The 22,497-nt window shown below is 41.5% G+C and overlaps 1 protein-coding gene across 1 annotated transcript; it reads right to left on the reverse strand.

Moving 5' to 3' along the window:
• Positions 1 to 549: 549 nt before the first annotated feature.
• On the reverse strand, positions 550 to 21,899 carry rcl1 (RNA terminal phosphate cyclase-like 1). The gene is made up of 9 exons (XM_063211015.1): positions 21,701 to 21,899; positions 21,132 to 21,203; positions 20,416 to 20,591; positions 13,774 to 13,848; positions 12,116 to 12,240; positions 10,959 to 11,084; positions 10,509 to 10,662; positions 2,065 to 2,168; positions 550 to 878 (listed from the first exon to the last, which is right to left on the reverse strand). The coding sequence occupies exons 1-9, from the start codon at positions 21,828 to 21,830 to the stop codon at positions 725 to 727; spliced, it is 1,116 nt and encodes a 371-aa protein (XP_063067085.1). The 5' UTR covers positions 21,831 to 21,899; the 3' UTR covers positions 550 to 724.
• Positions 21,900 to 22,497: the final 598 nt, after the last annotated feature.

Raw genomic sequence — 22,497 nt, forward strand, 5'->3', positions numbered from 1 at the left:
TGTGGAGACCATGTGTTTGCTATGGTTAACGATATAGCTTGGAAAAAGAAAGTGAAACCAAAGTTGAACAAATGACAGATCAGTCCTTAAATGTTGCTCATTTCAAGACGTAGAGAATCAGTCCAAGTGTTTTGACTAATTTATGATATGATTCATTGTGGTTAGTAGGCCTACATATAAACAGTGACCTTCCTTCACATATTCTTCAGACTCTAAAAACCAAAACACAAAAGCAGAGTTCCGGGATAGTCAATCACAGTAATTTGACCTTTTTACTGTGTGTGCTTGTGTGTGTAAAACACTTTTAGGTTGATTTGTTACTTCTTTGGAGCTGTAAAATCAAGCATGAATGCTTGAGTGCACGGAGGAGTTCAATACGCTTGAGCCCTTACCAACGTTCACGATTATAACAATTTTCATTAACTTATGCAAGAAACGTGTTCACGCTAGTTTTCAGAAAGAAAGTAAGCGCACAAGAGGAATATGTCTGACAGCCATGTACTAGTAAACCAACAAGGAGGGGCACAGAAACTCACAGAAACACAGAAATATGTATGAAAAGCTGTATATTGTTTTGCATGATCACAAGTAGTCAAAAACAGTCTGTATACAAAGAAAATACTCAATATAAACGTTCCAAGTAAAAAAAAAACCCCAACATATCACATTCTGTGATTTGTGTCCTGGTTGTTTTTCAGCCGTATCAATGAAAAACGTTGCAGTTTTATTTGATGGTCTTGCTGATGTTAGTGTAGCCGGCTCCAACGCACGTCATCAGCACCTTCTCCCCTCCTTTGCTCTCCTCCTCGCCTGGAGCCTGGGTCTCAATCTTAAACATGATCTGGTGGAAATCCCTGATGTGCCTCAGAAACTCAATCCTGAGAGAGAGAGAGAGAGAGAGAGAGAGAGAGAGAGAGAGAGAGAGAGAGAGAGAGAGAGAGATTACAAAAGACCAATGAAGCATGTTGGAACATGAACATGTTATCTGCACCTGGAACTACAATAGACACATTCAAACAGATTGATGTGCGCAAAACTCCGACTTTTTTATTGAGGTGATTCTATGACACATGGTTGGCCATTCAACAGTCAGCAGGGGAAAGACAAAATCAAAACAGCTCTGAGCACTAACACTTTTAATTTAACATTAATTATAGGATTTGCTATAGGGCATTAATTACTATTTTCGATTTACATTCACAGGTGTTGTGACTGTTGAAAGAATTCAGCTTGAGTTTCAGTAGAACCACACAACGTTTTCACAATGGATTCACTTGCAAGAACATAGTATTAATGCTATTAAACTATTAAATAGTTCATGGAAAGATGATTCTTCAGAAACACTCACGGACACACAACACAAACATCCCCCAGTGTTTGAATGGGACATTTTCTCTGAAAATATTTACAGAGCGTTTTTTTTTCTTTAGTGCCCTGCCGAACAGAAATATTGCATCAGACTGTGAGTGGGCTCGATGTGAATGGGAACATGACAAACATCCACTACGGTGGAATCGTAATACGAGGAAACACAGCAAACCTTTGGGCTGCCCACTTGACGTCACGGATGACCGAAGCTGGTCAGAAAGCTGGCGGGCATTGTGCCCAAGAGTAACCCTCAGCGTTCCCATCACAAGACACAGAGCAAGTATGACTGACACACAACCATGCAAGCATGCGTCAACACATCAGCACTGAAAAAAAACACAGAAACATTGACAGTGTCCACGGTAACAAGGCTGTTGACACAGACTCCTTCCGAGCGATGGGACATAACCAATATAGAAGAGGAGAGATGGACAAGCATTGCGATGGCACCGCCAATCTTCAGTTATCATAGTACTGTACTTGGTAGGAACACAGCACCGGTACCATGATAACTGAAAATGGACAGTTCAGGAGTCCCAGACCAGCAGCCTTTCTTTCAGCCATTTATTTTAACCATGTAAGGGTCTGTTTAGCAGAGCTGCCCATTGTTTCTTCGTCAATGACGGACTTTAGCTGTTGAGTGGGGATGGAAGGGGGTCAGGGGGAGTGGGCAGTGTGTGGGTTAATAATACTCACGTGTATGGGGAGAGAGGGCCCAGCAATATTTTGGACACATCCTGTTGGCCCAGTGTCATGTACAGCAGTGCCAAGCTCTGGTTGGTTGAATCCACACAGCCGCCCTGAAACATCACAACAGGGTGAAAAGAAAACGTTATAGCGACCAAACTAATGAAATATGTAAGGCAAAAGCAAAAAAAAAACTATCCAAATGAATGTCGTACATTTTCCCCACACAAATGATGGCCTACATCCAAGGAAGTCCTATGGAAAACACGACATTATGAAAAACAAACAAGCTGAGCTGTTACTGTCAATTTATTATTCTAACTTGACAAGCAAAGTGGTCAAGAACAGGCTTGTCCTCCCTCAGGTAGGGGTCAAAAGGGCACATCCTTCTCCCGGTCATTCTAGACAGCAAAGGAGAAGCGTCAAACACATCTAAACCTTCTCATTTCCATCTCAAAATACTTACACAAATCACCCAGTCCGTACACCGTTAAGCATTTCCCAAACATGAAAATTTCATGAAACGGAAGACATCTCCATTTCTACATGCCTGCTTCTGGTGGCATGCCGATGTATCCATGTTGCAAGGACAGAGAGGGTAGTCTTGATAGGAACTTTAAACATGTGACCCGCTCAGTGGTTAGGACTAACATCTGGCTCTTCATGAATATGATTCAATCACGTAAATCACGTAATCATATCAAAGAACTGAAGATGCTTTCTTTTACCGAGACCTAAGCTGCTGGCCTTCCTAAGCAAAGCAGGAGAGCTGCTACACCTACATTACCTCCATTTTTGACACAGCGGTGAGGAAAAATTGGACTGGAATAACAAAATTGATCAGTGACAAAAGGCCCCAACTTTGATAGCAGAAAACCCCACTGTGTCAACAAAGCTAGGAAAAAACACACGCAAAACAAACACAGCATCACTGAACCCAATGGACAGAGCAGAACTTGTTAGGACACTTCTAACGCCATGCTTCAGGTAGTAAACAAACATTCTTGCGAAATGAACATTAAACAGCTTCCAGTGAAAACATCAGAAATGCACAGCGGCAGCAGCAGCAGCAGGGCCTGTGAATCATAAACTGCGACACTCACCACAGCTCAGCGCAGCCACTCATCTCCACTGACGCCCCAGTGCTCCTCAGTACACAAGTCACCAGAGTCAAGCCCGCCTCCTCACCTCACCTCGCCTACTCCACTTGTGGGTGGGGTGGGGGGGGGAGATCACAGCTGAATCGCACAGGTGTACCACTCAACTGCCACAGCACAGTATGTCACGCCACAGCACAGCATTTCACGCCACGCCACGGGCAGCCCCAAAAGTCCCCAAAAATCCACAGCTTGAGGTGAGGTGCTGGTAACATGAGCACCCCAGCCAGCACTCGTGTTTCAGCTGCCCTGTTCTGCTGCTGGTTATATAAGCCTAACACTGGATCCTGTGACTCTGCATTTACACGTCGGGTAGTGACGTCTGCGGCTCAGGGTGGAGGAGGTCGGGGTGGGGTGGAGACAAACAGTTCCCTTCGTCGTCAAGGAGGAGGAGGGGGAAGAGAGGGGGGGAGGGGTTCACGTGAGTCTCATCATATCATCATGGCATCTCGCGGTGTAACTGAAATGGCTGAAACTCAATTAAGCGAGGGCAGCTAGCTTCTTCCATATTGAAAAGCACTGTGGCCCTCGCTCAAGTCTGCGTCTCACGACACCAGCCAGCCATGGGATCGCCAAATTGGTTCAACAGAAAATCAAAGCAATTAAGCCAGAGCAGCAACAAGTCCTGCAGGAGGGCAGCCACACTAAGAAGTTTTAAGCCGGCCGGAGGTGTGATAAACCCGTTCAAGAGTTTTGTTGTGAGACAAGCCATCTGGCCAAGACAGGACAACTTCTATCTTTATAAAACCGTGCCGGTGCAAAAGATCAATGTTTGACAAGAAACACAAGCACAGGCTCTTTGATCTCTCAGACAAGTCATCATGATAAACATTTGGGTCCCACAATCCTACAACGTAGACTAGTATAAACTCTCGATCTACAGGTCTTCATGTATTTTTCATTGAAACATTGCATACACAAACAAATATGGCACAGACAGACGCAACATCATATATGTAGAAACTCCAGACGATGTGAGTTTTGTTGAAGATCAACAGAACACCCCACTTCATTTACAAGGAAATATCAAGAGACTCAAAAATGATGCAGAATTACCAAACATTTGATGTAAACATGTCAAAGACTAATGCAATATTTTTGCAAATGTATCATCTTAAGCCATACAACGCATTAAGACATCTTCATGTGTACATACATGAAGTGGAACACAAGCATTCATTTTGCAGACAACTCACATCTGATGCAGCTGGTTATCCCCCTGCTTCTCCCAAAGTAGCGTCTAGCAGGAGCTCCTGTTTACTACACATCTCGGCTACACACAGACCTACTGATTAACCAGTGAACAAACACGCATACACACACAGCTATACACAAAAACACACACCAACAGTGGTGGTCGCACGCCTGTCTCCTCTGGTGTCCTCTTCAAACATTAACTTCCAAAAGCACACTCCTCGCCCCTTCCACTCGCTTGCTCTCCCTCACCCTCACCCCTCCTCTCTTGCCTTTTAACCTGCTTCTGTCCCTGGCCAATGAGGCGAGTCCTATGGTCGGTCGCAAGTCCAGGCCGCGCTGCTTCCACAATATTGTGCATTCAGAAAGGGAATCATCAGATTCTCCGGACTAATGCAGCTCACATGCTCCTGACAGACAGGGCAGGCAGGCCAAAGCAATCAACGGTGCTCACTCACTTTACTGCAGGGCCCAGTTCATAAACAGCTTCCTAATCAGTGCACAGATGTGTTACGATATGTTTTCACATGCAATGTGTGTGCATTTTTGTCAGTTTTCTATTGGAAAACAAAATTTCAAGCTTGTGTCATGTCTGAATGAATGTGTCTGTGTTTGAAGTCCCTCCTTCCTAAAGTTCTATATTCACAAATAGTAAATAAAACACCATTGTCATTGATTTCAAGTGGTGGTGAAATTTCAGTTTGGCTGGTAGAAAAGACCAACTTACTAAGCACTTTGACCCATTAGTGATTATGGGTTTGGCTAGTAAGAATAACATCTACTAACCATTTTGGCTAGTGATGAAAAGAGTTAATTTAGAGCCCTGGCCACAAAAGTGTTTTATAATTCAAGAGATCAAAGTAAATGGGCTACAGGAACATCATAACTTCATAAAACACCATTCCAAATGTCAGCCAGCTGTGAGTGTGTGTGTATGCACCAACCATGGATGTAATGTTTGCATGCCAGCTCATGACCATGTCTAATTCCTGTGTGTGTGTGTGTGTGTGTGTGTGTGTGTGTGTGTGTGTGTGTGTGTGTGTGTGTGTGTGTGTGTGCGTATGAGATATGCTCAAAGCAGATGACCTCTACTCGAGGTCGTGGGCTCATGATGAGCACGGTGTTCGTTTGTCTCACAGGGTTGTGACTCAATCACAGCAAGTCACAGTGAAGGCCCTGTTCGCATACATTCCCCACCTAATGATGGGTACAGACCTCTACACACAAAACACACACGCACGCACACACACACACACACACACACACACACACACACACACACACACACACACACACACACACACACACACACACACACACACACACACTTTTCTATGTCTGAGTCAATCTATCTCCACTGTGCTTATTTTGGGAACACGACACACCAGAAGAAAATGAGTGAATTTCATAAACGGACTCTCACAACCTTAATTGATATAACCAGACTCTTTTATGGCAGCACCATGCTAACAGCTCAGATTCTCTGTTAAAAACACTTCAGAAGTCACCTCATGAACTTTGAAAGCACAACAAATGTCACCCAAGTTCAAGTGTGGCAGACGCAAAGCCAGAACTGGGAGCTGGTGAGGCCGCGTCTGGTGCATGGATTCCTGGGAGGCTTTATGCAAATGAGCAAGACCAGATGCAAAATAGCCAACTGCTACCTGCTGACGATACAAAATAACCCTCTGCGCTAAGCAAAAAAAACCTCCAGACCAGAAACGAATTAAAATGTAAAGCCAGTGCAGCTCATTGCGTTTAACACCTCACCTGTTGGGTGGCTCACCAACATACAATTCTGGCCTCCTCCTCTCTCTCGCTCTCTCTCTCTGCTAGCTCTGCACATTTGCTGTGTCATTACACCTTAGTGCAAGAGAATCTTAAACAATAAACATTTAATTGAGCTCTTCTCCTAATGAGTTATTTTATTCGTTTTAGGTATACGTTTTCGGCTCATAATGCACTACTAAATCTACTACAACTACTTTGTGCGATTAACATTACTATTTAGACAATGCACTGTGTAGAATGTGACCAGAATGGGTAGTGCAACTATGCTGCTCATTGAAACTGTGCTGCTATTGCCAAATTTGATAAGTTCACGAATATTTACTAAATAATAAACCAATATTTACTAGCATAAACAAAGTACAGTAAGTTTAGCAGCTAAAAATGTATTTCTGGAAATTCAAAATGGCGGACCATGGACAAGATTCCCTTTTCGTGTATGATAAACTGCAGTTTTCCCCAGTCATAACGAATACTTAGAATTTGATGGTAGTGCCAAGTATTTGTTAAAAAGGTAACACTTGTGAATGGGCAGCATGAATGCTAGAAATGAAATACTAAAAATAATACACAGTGCACCTTAAAGTATGCTCAAAGCCGCACAGCAGCTGACAGAACTGTTTGCAAAAATGACTGTGCCAAAGGCCGCAAAGTAAAGCATAACGACCCTACAGGTAACCTGTTCCATGGAAATAATGTGCATCATGGTAAGTTGCTTGCGGTTACTTAACGGTTATGTTACTTATGTTCCGTTCCTACCTGGAAATATTTAAATCCACACATTCATTCATCAGATAAAACATGCACAAAACATGATTGTGCAATACTGGGTGGCGTGATAATTATCTTGGCTACGAAAAAGAGCAAGTCATTAAATCCTTTGTCTTGACTTACAGCAAGCTGTTCTGTTTAACCATTCCTGAACACATTGAAATAAAAAGACAATTACTGTTTTATTTGTACAAAACCTATGGAGATCCCAGAACACCCACCTCATCAGCCAATCAGAAAAGAGAGTTTCATCACTAGGAGATACTTTTTCTGTGAACCTCCAATTGTGTTTTAACAAAAAAGATGTCTCTTCCTGAAGCACATAAGATAAGTGGGCTCAAGGACCTGTGGTGCCCACCCACTCTTACAGGTCACTAGCCTCCAGTACAAAAAGAATCAGAGAGATGTTGCAGCAATTAATAGTTAATTGTTCCTGTGAGACAAAAAAAGTGTGGTAATAATGGTATTGAATAGTAATAAGTGAGGTCATGTCATGACCTTCATGCTGATTTGATACCAAATGGCCGCCATTAGAACACATACCATTATGTCTATGTCAATGCTACTTATCATTGAGTTTCCAATACCACCTATAACAGGGGTGTCAAACATACGGCCCGCGGGCCTCATCCGGCCCGCCAGAGGGTTCCATCCGGCCCGGATGTAAAAAAAATAAAAAAAATAAAAAATTTTTTTTTTTTTTTTTTACTTTTTTTTTTTTTTTTAAATGAAATAACCGAAATGCGCAATTACGGCCCTCGGGGCAAAATCGAAACCTGCATGACATTAACCCAATGGTCCCTCTGTTACACTGTATACAGTGCCCTCCATTATTATTGGCACCCCTGGTTGAGATGTGTTTTTTAGCTTCCAATTATTATTATTTTTCTCTAAATAATATGGGACCTTAATGGAAAAAAAGAGAAAAATCCAACCTTCAATACAAGTGCATTTATTCAGTGGGGAAAAAATCCCACATAAAGAAATAATTATTTGACATCAAATAATGTGTGTCACAATTATTAGCACCCCTGTTGTTAATATTTTATACAACCCCCTTTTGCCAACAAAACAGCACCTAATCTTCTCCTATAATGTTTCACAAGATGGGAAAAGACAGAAAGAGGGATCTTCAGCCATTCCTCTTTGCAGAATCTCTCTAAATCATCCAGAGACCTGGGTCCTCTCCTCTGTACTCTCCTCTTCAGCTCACCCCACAGGTTCTCAATGGGGTTGAGGTCTGGGGACTGAGATGGCCATGGGAGGAGCTTGATTTTGTGTCTGGTTAACCATTTCTGTGTAGATTTGGCCATATGTTTAGGGTCATTGTCTTGCTGAAAGACCCAGTGACGACCCATCTTCAGCTTTTTGGCAGAGGGCAACAGATTTTGATTTAAAATGTCCTGGTATTTCAAAGCATTCATGATGCCATGCACCCTAACAAGCTTCCCAGGGCCTTTGGAAGCGAAACAGCCCCACAGCATCACTGACCCACCCCCATACTTCACAGTGGGTATGAGGTGCTTTTCAGCATGCGCATCTTTCGTGGCACGCCAGACCCACTTAGAGTGTTTGTTGCCAAAAAGCTCAATCTTGGTCTCATCTGACCAAAGCACACGGTCCCAGTTGAAGCCCCAATACCGCTGGGCGAACTCCAGACGTTTGCGTTCATGATTGTGGGTGAGGAAAGGTTTTCTCCGTGCATGCCTCCCAAACAGCTTGTTGGCGTGTAGACAGCGCCTGATGGTTGATTTGGAGACTTTGTGACCCCAGGATGCTACCATTTGTTGTAATTCTGTAACAGTGAGCTTTGGAGATATTTTGATTTCTCTTACCATCCTCCTCACTGTGCGTGGTGGCAAAATAAACTTGGGTCCTCGTCCAGGCTTGTTTACCACTGTTCCAGTTGTTTTGAACTTCTTAATTATTCCTCTCACAGTGGATATGGGCAGCTGCAGTTGAGTGGCAATCTTCTTGTAGCCTCTGCCTGACATGTGAAGGTCGACGCACATCTGCCTCACTTGTATGCTGTGTTCCTTTGTCTTTCCCATGTTTAAGAGTGGATAAGAGAAATGGCCTCGGTGTCACGTCATATTTATACCCCAGGGAAACAGGAAGTGATGAATTACTAATTAAATGTTCCTACATACTCTGGTAAACTTTGTAAACTACTGTAGAAATGACAGAAATGCTTCAATTATATTTATTTCCTGGGAATTGTTAAGGGTGCCAATAATTGTGGAACAGGTGATTTAATGAAAAATAATTATTTTTTAGTCAGGGATTTTTTTTATTTTCCTACAATTCATTTGAGTTGAAGGCTACATTTTCCTAAAATTTTCAGTGTGACAGTATTCTTCTGCAATAAACACTGAATTTATTTTAAGGCTTTTAACACATCTCAACCAGGGGTGCCAATAATTATGGAGGGCACTGTATATGTAGTAAAGTGCACATCACACTTCTATTATAAATTGTGAATTTGTACTGTAACAGGCATTTGATAAAGCTCATATATTATAGACCTCATATATAGAGATAAAATGTTAATACTTCTTATTCGTATTGTATTGGTATTGGTTGTAATTAAATAATAAATATAATTGGATTTGTATTGGTTCCTATTAAGCTCAAACTGGAAACGGGATGTTAGAATGCGTGAAAATGCAGGAAATTACATATAAGAAATACAAAATTTTCTGGGGGAAAACCCCCAGACCCCCTGCCAAAACGAACTGTCCCATATTTAATTAATTGACGGTTGGCAATGAATGAATGAAGTCAAGAAAATTTTGCATAGGATTATCAGTATTGCATTGCTTTCTACATATTCAACACACTTAAAACGTGATAGTACTGAACACTAATCTTCTGCTTTACTTTTTTTTTTTTTGCGATGATGTTACTAATGCGGCCCGCTTGAGGTCCACATGGGTTGTATGCGGCCCCCGGACCAAAATGAGTTTGACACCCCTGACCTATAAGGTGTGTCGAGGTGTCAAGTTTCATATTTGAAAAAAAACAAAAAAAAAACATTGTGCGTCTGGCACTCTACGCATGGCAACAAAAAACCTAATACTATGTTTGGGCAATTAATGAGTGATTAAAGTTGTCTCTTCCTAAAGCACATACAATATAGTACAGGATTGTCAAACTAATTTCGGTCTAGGGGCCACAATCTTCGGTCTAGGGGCTACTATCAATTTAATCTCAAGTGGGCTGGACCAGTAACGTACTTGCAAAACTTGCAATATTTGTGCTTCATATGCAAATCACAATGCTCGTCAATCAGCTTCATGTGCATGTCAGTGGGTATATTAGGAGCACTGACTGTAAATGGCGAGCAAAAAAAAAAACTCAGACACCTACAGGAACTTTGTAATGGGTTGGAGATTTACTTTTTTGACATTCTTGTTTTTTCTCTCTACAAGTCTGGGGCCGTATTAAACCATCTGAAGAGCCACATCCGGCCCCCGGGCTTTATGTTTGACACCCCTGCTATAGTAGGTGTAAGTGTGGGCTGGTGGCGTGTGTGGTACCCACCCTATAGATCTCCTCCAGCAGCAGCTTGGCACAGGTCTTCCCCAGGTCCTCTGGCAGCATGGGCTGCTCGCCCAGCGGCGGGGACACCATCTCCGCCGCCAAGAACGTGCCGTTCAGGGTCTCCGCCACCAGGGTCAGCCCAAAGCCTGGAGATCTGAGGAAGAAAGGCGAAAGAAAATGTGGTGAATGTGTGGGGAGTTGAAATATCTGTTATTTTAATTGCCGTGCATGTAAAACATATTCAATTGCTTTAACAAAGACAGTTCAAGACTTCTCAGGTGACAATTACAATTTAAAAAAATCTACAGCACAGAAAAAACTAAGCCAAAGTCAGGCAGTCCTCAAAGGAACATTACACATTTCCACATTTTAAAAAAGCCTATTTTAAGTCTGTCTCCATCTGGTGGTGAGTGTTATAAATAACATGCAGGGCAAAGCAGGAACACATACTTTCCCGAGCTGGCCCCTTTCATGTGGTCTGTGTAAATGTAGATATCTGGAATAAACTTGTTTAGGATGCTCCTGGCAGAGTCCACAATCCTGTTGGCCATCTGTGGAGAGACTCGCACAGAGTATCTGGGAGGGTTTACGAGTTAAGGAGGACGGGCAGTTTGAAGTGAGAGCAGTAAGCATCACAGGTGTGTCAATTCTATGCGTCATGTGGCACTGCAACTCTCTTCCAGCATATGGCTTGGCTGAATCAAAATGCCCACATACTTATCCGAGGGACGTCCAAAGGGCGTGTCTAACTGTCCGTACACCAGAAACAACCTAAGCTACCAAGTAGCCGAGGTCGTTGAAGACGTTTCGCCATGAATTCGCTGGATTTGCTCTGGACATGTCATTGTCATGTCTGATTTAGCTAATCACATAACGGCTCTGGCTTGTCAGCCTGAGGAATTTCGAAGATACAAACATTCCAACTACTTTTGGCCAAACTGAGTGATAGCTCATTACCATGATATTAGCTGACTTTTAATCTCCGAAATTTGCTCTGGTTGCCGCTTTGGTCGCTTTATTCGCAACCCCTCTACAGAAGAATAATGACTTCCGTCGCTCTGGTCACATAGGTCCCTTTTGGTGTACATGCACAGTAACCCATGTACATGAAATGCCTCCTTATGCTACTGGGTGAAGCTACAATCAATCAGAACGCCCTTTCCTTCACTCACCTGGTGCATCATTGCCTTAAAGGGGTATGCCACTATTTTGGGGCTTAATACAGTTAAAATCGTTGGCCAGGGTTTATAAAGGTAAAGATAAAGCATGGTACACGGATGCATTGACTTTCACTAGCTTAGCGACATACTCTCTCTTTTAACTTGTCTTAAAGCAAGACAACGGCTTACATGAAAAATATGACACTTTACCACCTTTATAAACCCTGGCCAACGATTTTAACTGTATCAAGCCCCAAAATAGTGGCATACCCCTTTAAACATGGCCCATAGAGCCGTTGGAAATGTATAAAATTGGCTCACACTCAGAATCCTGGGAAGAAATTAAATGTTTTATGTAGCTGCCTGGTCAGGGAAACTGAGAAGCGAAAGTTTGCAGAGCATCACAAGTATGGACGGGCCCAGGCTATTGTCTGCTGTAAAGGATACGCTGTTCCTCGTATCCTCTTGATCTTGCCTGGGTCGCTGATCTGAATGGGGCGAATGGTGCGGCGCACCGGGCAGGTGAAATGGACCTCCCCTCCCCCACCTGGAGCCATACCCCTCTTCACCACCTAGGCACACGCACACGCACGCACACGCACACAACATTACATTAAATTTAACCAAAGTAACTTACAAGAATTTGGTGTCTTTTTCACTATACTGCCCCCCACGGATTCCTCTGGTATTTCTCCGTTTCATCCATAGTCACCGGATTGCTAAGCTTGTGTTTCCCAACCAGGGGTACGCGAGCACACTGCAGGGGGTACTTGGAAAGATGTTATTATTGTAACAAATGTATGGAGCAGTCACATCAGGACAGAGAAAGCAATATAGAACATGAATTAGGGGGTACCCATGGCAAACCTAAGAGGCTAAGGGGGTACGCAAGACAAAAAAAGGTTGGGAAACACTGTGCTAAGCACTGGACCAACGAACAAACTGACGGATGAAACGACCCCCGGAACAGGGTGAAAGCGTCCGTTTCCGTAATTACCGTAGGGTATAAATGGGCCTTCAGTCATGACACCAAGATTTCTTGCCAATTTATTTGGGGCTTAAGTGGCCAAGCCCATATTGAGTTGGATCATGGCAGCATGAATCCTTGGCTGGAATCACCAGTTCAGATTTAGCTGAAAGTGATGTTCCTTCATCCATGTGGATAGTTCGGAGAGGCAACCGGAAATGCATGCAGAGATAGTGGAGTCCTCTGGCTTGAATGCCAGTTAGCCGCCAGACACAGGGAGCGGCTGGATTCATGGGAGAGAGGTAAAAATAATTTATTTAACTCAAGGAGAGTGGGTTTATTTCCAAAAATGGGACAATATCGCTTTAAGCGCTTTGCAAAATACCCAAGATCACTTCACGTTAAATAGGATTTGAACCAGGAGTGGACTGTCATGCCCATGATTAAGAAGTAGATTATTGTTGACAGTATCGAGGCAGCACATTTTCTGATCGGTGGATTTGCAAAGAAAAATTCTGGTTAGAATTTTCTTCTGCCAACCAGCAGAAAGACAATAGCTTAGTTAATTAAGCAATAAGCCACGAGAGGCCGTTGATAATGCTCGATTGATACCCCAACTGCAACATATTCTCATTACCGACGTAGATGCGCTGGGTCTAATTTAGACGCGCATAGAATCTTCAGGTGGAAGGTGTAGGTTTACACTCGATTAACCACGGCTATCAGCCAATCAGAATCGAGAACCGGACCACACAGTGTTTGCTTTTTAAGTGCAAGGAAGCACACACCCAGAGAAAATGTCTGAGAGAGAAATACAGTACTGCAGCACTATGTTCTCTTCTCCCTCAAAGGTGCTTGTCCCACAAGAAACAGATGAAAGTAACAATTAGCAACAATTCTGGATCACATCTCCCAAAGACAGCATCATATCTCTCAAAGGCTAAAAAGGTCTGCACACCTTGGCAGGATTTGTTTGCAGGTGCGTCCATTATCAAATGTCAGCTTCCACATTTATTCATCATGGTTCATTCATAGTTGTAGCGGTATTGTGCTGCTCCGTTCTTTGAACAGAACAGAAACATCTCAACCAGATACAAAGCCATCATAACTCAAACTGCACGTTCACTACATCTGTCACCTTGATCTCCAGGCCTTCTCCGTCAATCCCAAACTTCTTCATGAGCGGAACAGCAGTGGCTTTGAGGAGGTCCACCTAAGGGCAATAGGATAGAATACTTTCCTCATGACTCATATAAAAGTTAACATAGCACACACACACACACGCACACACACACGCGCACGCACACGCGCACGCACACACACGCACACACACACACACTTAAAATGGCACACGTGCACAACGCTGATGGCGAGTTAAAATAAAGTTAAGACGCCATCTGTCTGACTGAACAGTGACACTTTTAGAGTCTCACTGCAGATGTGGCGCCTCTCTAGATGCTTGTTAATCGAGAGTAACAGTGTTCACACATCACTGCTGTGACGAGTTCAGCTGTGTTTGTGATTCCATCGCTAAAAAACAGTAACAAGCCCACATATTTAAAGATGTTTTTGATTGAATCACTGTTCATAGTTCAGCTTTTTAAAATTCTTGTAGTGCATTCTGTCTCAGCACTGTGACAGCACACTTGTATGCCTACGAAAAAACCAACCACATCAGCCATTGGCGATGATCAAGCATACTGACAGAGGCAGGCAGGCCATAAAACCAATTCTTTGGGTACTATTAAACTCTCTGTAACTGAAGCATTGTGTTTGCTAAGGGGTCCTTCACTGAGCATTAGGATGACATGCTACAAACACATTTCGTCCACAAGGGGGCATCAAGAAGACTTGACTCAAGATCCTGATGGTAAACAACTTCGGGACATTTTGCAGATGCTTTTCCAATAAAACTTAGCAGAGCAACAAATCAAGCTAGAGTGAAGAGTTGAGTGCACTACTGAAATAGGGTTAATTGAACTTGCTGGATACATAGCGATGTGCAAAGCAGGGGCAGTTTATTAAAATACAGCTCCAGGCCACTTAATTCTAAAATCACCAGAAATGAAACCCCATTGAAAATGAATGGGGTTTTATTTCTGGTAAGATAGAATTAAACTGGTGAGTTAACACCAAAACGTGGCATGGAAATCTACAGGGTATATTGAAGAGTGAAGGGTGGGTCACCAGGTCAACAAACAAGAACAGCTGACAGCAAAGCATCAAGGATATCTGTGCTTCCATAACTCCCATGTACTGTTTCTGCCATTGACTTGACATGTTAAACACATCATGGCAGTTATTAAGACGGAGAGAACCAACCAAGTATTGAACGTTGCATGATATGTAGATAGTACCACATTTCAACTGATTTGATGTGACCTGAATATTGCTGAAGAAAGTTGTGATTTTATCACAATATTCTAATGATGCGAATTCCCCAATTCATGGGTTTTTTGAGCTGGAAGCCCAAAATATGCAAAAATAAACAACTGAATAATTCGAATAGTTAAAAACTGGACCATGGATCTATAATCCATGATAGTTTAACATTATTGATGGAATTATGGAAATTAATAAACTTTTTCATGATATTCTAATAAAGTGGCCTGGAGCTGTATATATTTCAGGAGATGTCCACAAAAGAGTGCCTTACAAAAGTCCAGAGAAGACCCTGGATGACCCTAAAGTCTGTTGCTTTGTTACACTACTGCAGATCAACAAGTACAGTGTCTGCCGGACTGATTATATAAGTGAAAGTGAGCTGAAAGTCCACACCACAGCACGCGGTGCACACAACAAAATGACCTTTATGTTTAACCTGATGCAATAGGGTTGCCAGACTGGTGGTACAGTACAGGGCAGTAGCATCCTCAAGGTACCTCAGTCAGAGGTGGTCAAAGTAAAAGCAGAAGTAAATTCATGGTGTAAGTGCAACAATAGCCGTTACACCCGTTATTCAATTGTACCTAATGAGGTGGCAAGATGTTGATGTTGCTGTAAAAAACGAAAACACTTAAAAAGTAAACTCCCAAATTTCTAGTTTTACTTTAGTTAGTGCTGACAGTTGTTGATGGTGTGCTGATAACTGGATGGCTATATTGTCAATGCTGAAGAGTCTGCAATCCCAGCAGAGGTTTTTTTAGGCAAGGTGCAGTAATTTACAGCTCCAGGCCTTTTTATTAGAATACCATGAAAAAGTTGATTTATTTCCATAATTCCATCAATAATGTTAAACTGTCGTGGATTGTAGATTCATGGCCCAGTTTTTTAACTATTCCAATCATTATTTTTTTTCTTTTTATATACGTTGGCCTTCCAGCTCAAAAAACCCATGAATTGGGGATTTCGCATTATTAGAATATTGTTATAAAATCTAAATCTTCTTCATCAAAATTCGGGTCACATTAAATCAGTTGAAATTTGGTACTTTCTACATAACATGCAATGGTCAATACTTGGTTAGGACATTCTCTGTCTTCATAATGGCCATGATGCGTTTAACATTGAAGTCAATGGCAAAAACAGTGCATGGGAGTTATGGAAGCCCAGATATCCTTGATGCTTTGCTGTCAGCTGTTCTTGTTTGTTGACCTGGTACCCCACACTTCACTCTTCAATATACCCTGTAGATTTCCATGCCACGTTTTGGCGCTAACTCACCAGTTTAATTCTAAATAACCAGAAATGAAACCCCATTGAAAATGAATGGAGTTTAATTTCTGTTGAGTTAGAATTAAACTGGTTCAAAACTTCAACAAAACTTAATTTTGCCATCACTAGAAAGCACCCCAGCTCCTTGACAGAAAGATTGGCTTAAAATAGAACCAAACAGCATGTTTGACCCGCATCCCTCAGTTTGCTACTGGTTGTTTGCTTCTCTAGAAAGTGGGAGGAGTTCCCGATTTTTCAGGAGCTCAGAAACAATATTTGTATCTGCCTGACTAGAAGCAACACTGAGGGTGTTGTGTCACTAGGAGGGCGTTGTCTGGCTATTTCTTTCCATTATCTGTAGCTTCAGAACAAATTAATACCCTAGCGTCTAGCTCATTCACTGGTTGACGTTGATTGCTCTTCCAGATGCAGAATCCAGATTCTATGCAAGAACCGTGGCCTCATGTACAGACCTTCGTAGATTTCCTACTGAATCTTTACGCAAGTAAAAATCTTCAGTAATTTTCAAAAAAGACACATTTGCACCTAAAATGTTAAATGTATCAGTCCATGCAAAACAGTCCAGCGGATTGGTGAATTGATCATGCACTTTTGAGTAAAAGCATGAAAATTGGTACACATATACCTTTTCCTATGCTTATTAATATAAGCGTTGGAGGCGTCGCGAAAAATGAAGAATTTTCAAGATGGCCGCCAAATCCAATATGGCCAACCCAAATTAATGAAACTACCTGACACGTTGTTGTAAAAGCATGAAAATTGGTACATATATCCTTCTTGATATGCTGATTAATATTAGCATTGGAGGCGTAGCGAAAAATTATGAATTTTCAAGATGGCAGCCAAATCCAATATGGCCAACCCATATTAACGAAACTACCTGACACTTTGTAGTAAAGGACTGAAAATTGGTACACATGTCCTTCTTAATATGCTGATAAATGTTATTGTTGGAGGCGCCACGAAAAATGCTGTATTTTCAAGATGGCCGCCAAATCCAATATGGCCAACCCATATTAGTGAGAAACCATCATGCACTGCATCATAAATGCCTGAAATTTGGTAAATACATACTCTATGATGTATTAATGTTAGAAATGGAATTGTTGCGTAAAACCAAAATTGAAATGTTCAAAATGGCCACCAAATGAAATATGGCCGACCCATATAACAGGAATTGTATAGCAGATGAGTGAATCCATTATGCACGTAGTAAAAGCATGAAAATGGTTACACATTTCCTTCTTTTTCAGCTGATTATTAGATGTGAAAAACACAAAATTTTCAAAATGGCCGCCAAATCCAACATGGCCAACCCATATTAACTACCGGGCACTTTGTGGTAAAAGCATCATAACTGGTAGCCTACGCAGTTACATATTTATGTGCAGATTAATATTAGGAATGGAGGTATGAAAAAAAATTGATTCAGAATTTTACAGACAAATCAAACATGTTTGACCCATATTAGTGAAACCACCATGCACTTTGTAGCAGGAGCATGCAATCAGCACACATATACTTCGTATAATAATGTATTGATATATATTGATATGTATAATAATGTAGAAGGGTTCACGTGAGAAGTGCGTGAACGCACACAGACACACACACACACACACACACACACACACAAGTAATAGTCCTAAAAAAGATTACTCTGGAAGTGATCCTAACATAGCCTAATTTCGAAACATCAAACCCTACCCTACTAATGTTATATATAGATATGTAGTGTTACATATTGTGCTACAGTACATTAGTGAAACCACGAAAGCATGAAAATACATGTATCTTTTTATTGTGTCATCATCAAAACATCAAAAGAATTTTCAAGATGGCCCCACTTCAAATATGGCCAACCCATAGATGTATAAATGGGCATAAAATATCCTATATTTATCTCAGTATAAATTTCTCTGTACTTGTAGTAGAAACATATTTGTAGTCTTTGATGAGTCAATAAATAGTTTAGTCACATTTTCAATGGATTTGAGCCATTTATCATTGAAATAAATGTGCACAACCTTCATTCAAGTACTGTAGGTAACAAAACAAAATCTTGTCCCCCCTCAACATGGGGGTTAAATCAAATCTTATCAACTTCACCTTGCATATGTTGCATAGTTTGCATACCTTGAACTACAAATACAGAAATGGGGGTTCACCATAAGCCAAATCTTGCACACCATTATTATAGCCAAAAAAAATGAATCCTAATACTGTACAGGTAAACTTTCACTCAAGGTTACTCAAATTTACATACCCAGAGTTGACTGCACCAACTGTACCATTCACCATTTATTCAAAGTTTGTGTGTATCTTTTAATTAGGCATTGTTGGCAGTTTGATTGATGTTGGCCATGGGATATATTACAACCTGGGGAATCCCATGCTGCTTTGCACACTTTCTGATCTGAAAGACAGCATGGATTCCATCCCTCAGAAATTGCATATGTAAACTTCAGAGTATCTCATTTGTGAGATCAACTGGTGTTAACCAGGCAAGACATACCCATACAACATGCATGGGACAGGATTGCAGTTTGTTTGAAAACCTTGAAGTACAGCTAGAAATAGTAATTAATTATTGGTTTCTTTTCTTAACCATGTTTTAACCATGTCCATGAATTGACAAATCTTGACCCTTTTGAATTTGTGGTCATGAGAGGCATATTAAACAAAGGGCCTATGAAGTCGTCACTAACTGCTAGAGGTACTGTATATCCCACAATATGCCTGGAGGATTAATGTATATGGGTTGGCTACATTTGATTTGGCGGCCATCTTGAAAATTCGGGTTTTATTTGCTATGCCTCCATTTCAAATATTAATCAGCATATCAAGAGGTAAATGTGTACCATTTTTCATGCTTTTACTACAAAGTGGGTGTTAAATTCATCAATGGTTCCATTAATATGGGTTGGCTAGATTTGATTTGGCGGCCATTTTGAAAATTAAACTTTCTTTGCAATGCCTCCATTTCTTTTATTAATCAGAATATAAAGAAGTAACTGGGCATCCATTTTCATGGGCTTACAACAAAGTTTCAGGTACAGTAGCTTCATTAATATGGGTTGGCCATATTGGATGTGGCGGCCATCTTGAAAATACAGCATTTTTCGTGGCGCCTCCGAAGATAACATTGATCAACATATTAAGAAGGACATGTGTACCAATTTTCAGGCCTTTACTACAAAGTGTCAGGTAGTTTCATTAATATGGGTTGGCCATATTGGATTTGGCGGCCATCTTGAAAATTCATAATTTTTCGCGGTGCCTGCAATAGTAATATTAATCAGCATATCAAGAAGGATATATGTACCAATTTTCATGCTTTTACATCAACGTGTCAGGTAGTTTCATTAATTTGGGTTGGCCATATTGGATTTGGCGGCCATCTTGAAAATTCTTCATTTTTCGCGACGCCTCCAACGCTAATATTAATCAGCTTATCGAGAAGGATATGTGTACCAATTTTCATGCTTTTACTCAAAAGTGCATGATTAGGCCCTTTTGTGTGTCTAATCCGCCGGACTATGTGGTATGTCCAATTTCGCACGAAATTTACTACACATGCACTTTTTCATCTGAAGTATTTGAACATCTGAAAATTTGTGTGAAAACTAAATTACGTAGCTTTTTTTGTGGGTAAACAAGTTTTGTACATGAGACTAGGGATGCACCGATACACATTTTTTCACTTCCAATCCGATCCCGATATCTAAATTTGGATATCTGCCGATACCGATACTACTCCGATCCAATTCCAAAACTACATAAATGCATCGGTTTCATCTTGAGGTAGGCCCAAGTAGACTATTTAGTCAGGAAAGGGAGTCAGAAGAACAGGAAAACAATTAATAGGTAAAAAGTAGCAAGTAAAAAGTAACAATTCCATCCTGAAAAATGATATGCTAGTTATATGATTTCAAATTTACATTACGCCTGGCTCAAAGTGAGTATCAGGAAAATTCTGATATTTAGGGAAAATTCCGATCCGATCCGATCTTTGAATTATGTTGATATCTGAACCCGATACCGATATCCCATCCCTACATGAGACCCCAGCTATATTAATTAAACCAGAGAAGGAGAGACTCACGGATGGGTCCTTCTGGTCGTTGGTGACACCTTTCAACACGGCCCTGAGGGAGTTCTTCATGAAAGGAGCCAGCATGATGAGGGCCTCCAGGTAGTAGCCCACCGACCGCTGAGTGTTACATTCGTGCTCAACAGAGCCTCCATACAGCAGACCCGGTTGGTAGAACAGCACAGTACCTGAGGGATGGACGTCGAGGACAACGTTGACTTATGGGTGAAATTCTCATGAAGGACCAACTGAGCTTGTTGCTGGTTATGTACAGACAAGGAAGGCGGCCCCAAGTCCTGCTTATGCAGTGAAACGTCAACACGTCTTGGGTCCCTGGTTGAATGTTGTAAGGGTTTTGGTGTGTTTGTGTGTTTGTGTTTACACCAATCTACCTTTGAGTGGCCACTGCTATTGGAGCCAACAAGGATGGGGCCCTAAATCCTGGACCCTACATAGTTTGACCTCTTTTGCTGGGATACTGCTTTTGTTACTTGTAAAAGTGTAAAAAACATTTCCTCACTGACAAGTTAAGGTCAGGGATCGCTTTAATTATTTACTGTTAGGGGTAATATGAATGGAAGTCAATGGGAGGGCCACTCACCAAGCTATAAGGAGAAGTTATCTCTCTCTGTGTGTGTGTGTGTGTGTGTGTGTGTGTGTGTGTGTGTGTGTGTGTGTGTGTGTGTGTGTGTGTGTGTTATATCCAGGAGCTTCAGAGCAAAATGTACCTGTTTGATTTATTTCAATCCGGGTTCCGTTGGTTATCTTGTCCAACAATCTTATAAAACTTGCCTCAAAATCTGTGGAGTAAACATGCATTAGCTAATGAAATTGAAATTGGCTACATGTCACATGTAAACACGACACAGCTGCTGATGTTTAATGTGCTACACTTTGGATGTATTTGATCACATATGCCAGAGTGTGTCAATGCAACAGCTGCGAACGTTATGAAAACTTAAGTGGCAATCGTATCATGCACGTGTCGACAACATTTTTTTTAACTTCACTTTTCACACGTCTCACCAGCAGGCTTTGACGTCGTATGCTCGTTTAAAAACCAGCGTTGGTACCTTGTCATGTAGTCATATACGTTCTCTAACAAACCCGACCAATACACAATAGGTGACATGGCGTACGTGTGTGAAAATACTTTGCTAAGATACAGCTATGACAGAGATCTTAGGGCTTGATTTTGAACAAATTACATCTGGAAGTAGCCTACACGAGTGATATTGCAACGACGTCACAAACTTCTCATACCGTGCTAGCGAGCTAGCTGTTTCTTTAAACTTACCTCGTAACCCTGGATTGTCATCTTTGGATCTTATATTTCGTATTTTAACCCGCTTACCACTTAGCGTTGATAAAACCAACCTTTGTCTAAAAAAATTACAACCCTCGTAAGTGAGCCCGTGGCTTGCCATGTTGTTGTTTCTGCATGAATATCCACGTGTTTCCCAGGAGCTCTGATACTGAGGGTGAAGGGTTAAACTACGGCTGGCGGGGAGGCTCAAAAAAAAGAAATTGTAGATAGGACAAGGCGTAAATGACATCAACCACTGGGTGACGCTACAGTTTCATTTCTTGTTTTTAAACAGGGGCCTTTCTTTCCATTTTCCCCTGAAGGAATAAGGAAATTGAGAAAGGCAAACATAGTGGTCCCGGGGAAGAAAGATAGAAAATAATTGAAAAACAAAAGGAGAGACGAACAATGCAGGAAGAGATAATTTTGTTTATGATTTGGGACAGAGGACTTAGGGCTAATGCCTAGTAATGTCTTGTAACTAGTACATCCAGGACCGCTGACAGCTTTCGTGGGGCCCCAGGTCTATGGGAGTGACGTAACTCTGTTATTAGATGGCTCTGTGGGGCCCAAGACAAAGTCATCTGAATGGCCCCCTACCATACAATGTAATGGTATTTCCCTGGGCTCGGGACAACCCACTTGTCCCCCCATGTCGGTGGGCCTGCGTATATCCTACAGCATAGGCTATTTATATGCCAACATCCAGTAAATTAAATATCAGTCTATCAAAATCTAAACGAAAATTGTTAATGTTAACTTTCATGTTTCAACCCAGAAAATCAAAA

Source organism: Engraulis encrasicolus, chromosome 11 (genome assembly GCF_034702125.1).
Source record: "Engraulis encrasicolus isolate BLACKSEA-1 chromosome 11, IST_EnEncr_1.0, whole genome shotgun sequence".
NCBI lineage: Eukaryota > Metazoa > Chordata > Actinopteri > Clupeiformes > Engraulidae > Engraulis > Engraulis encrasicolus.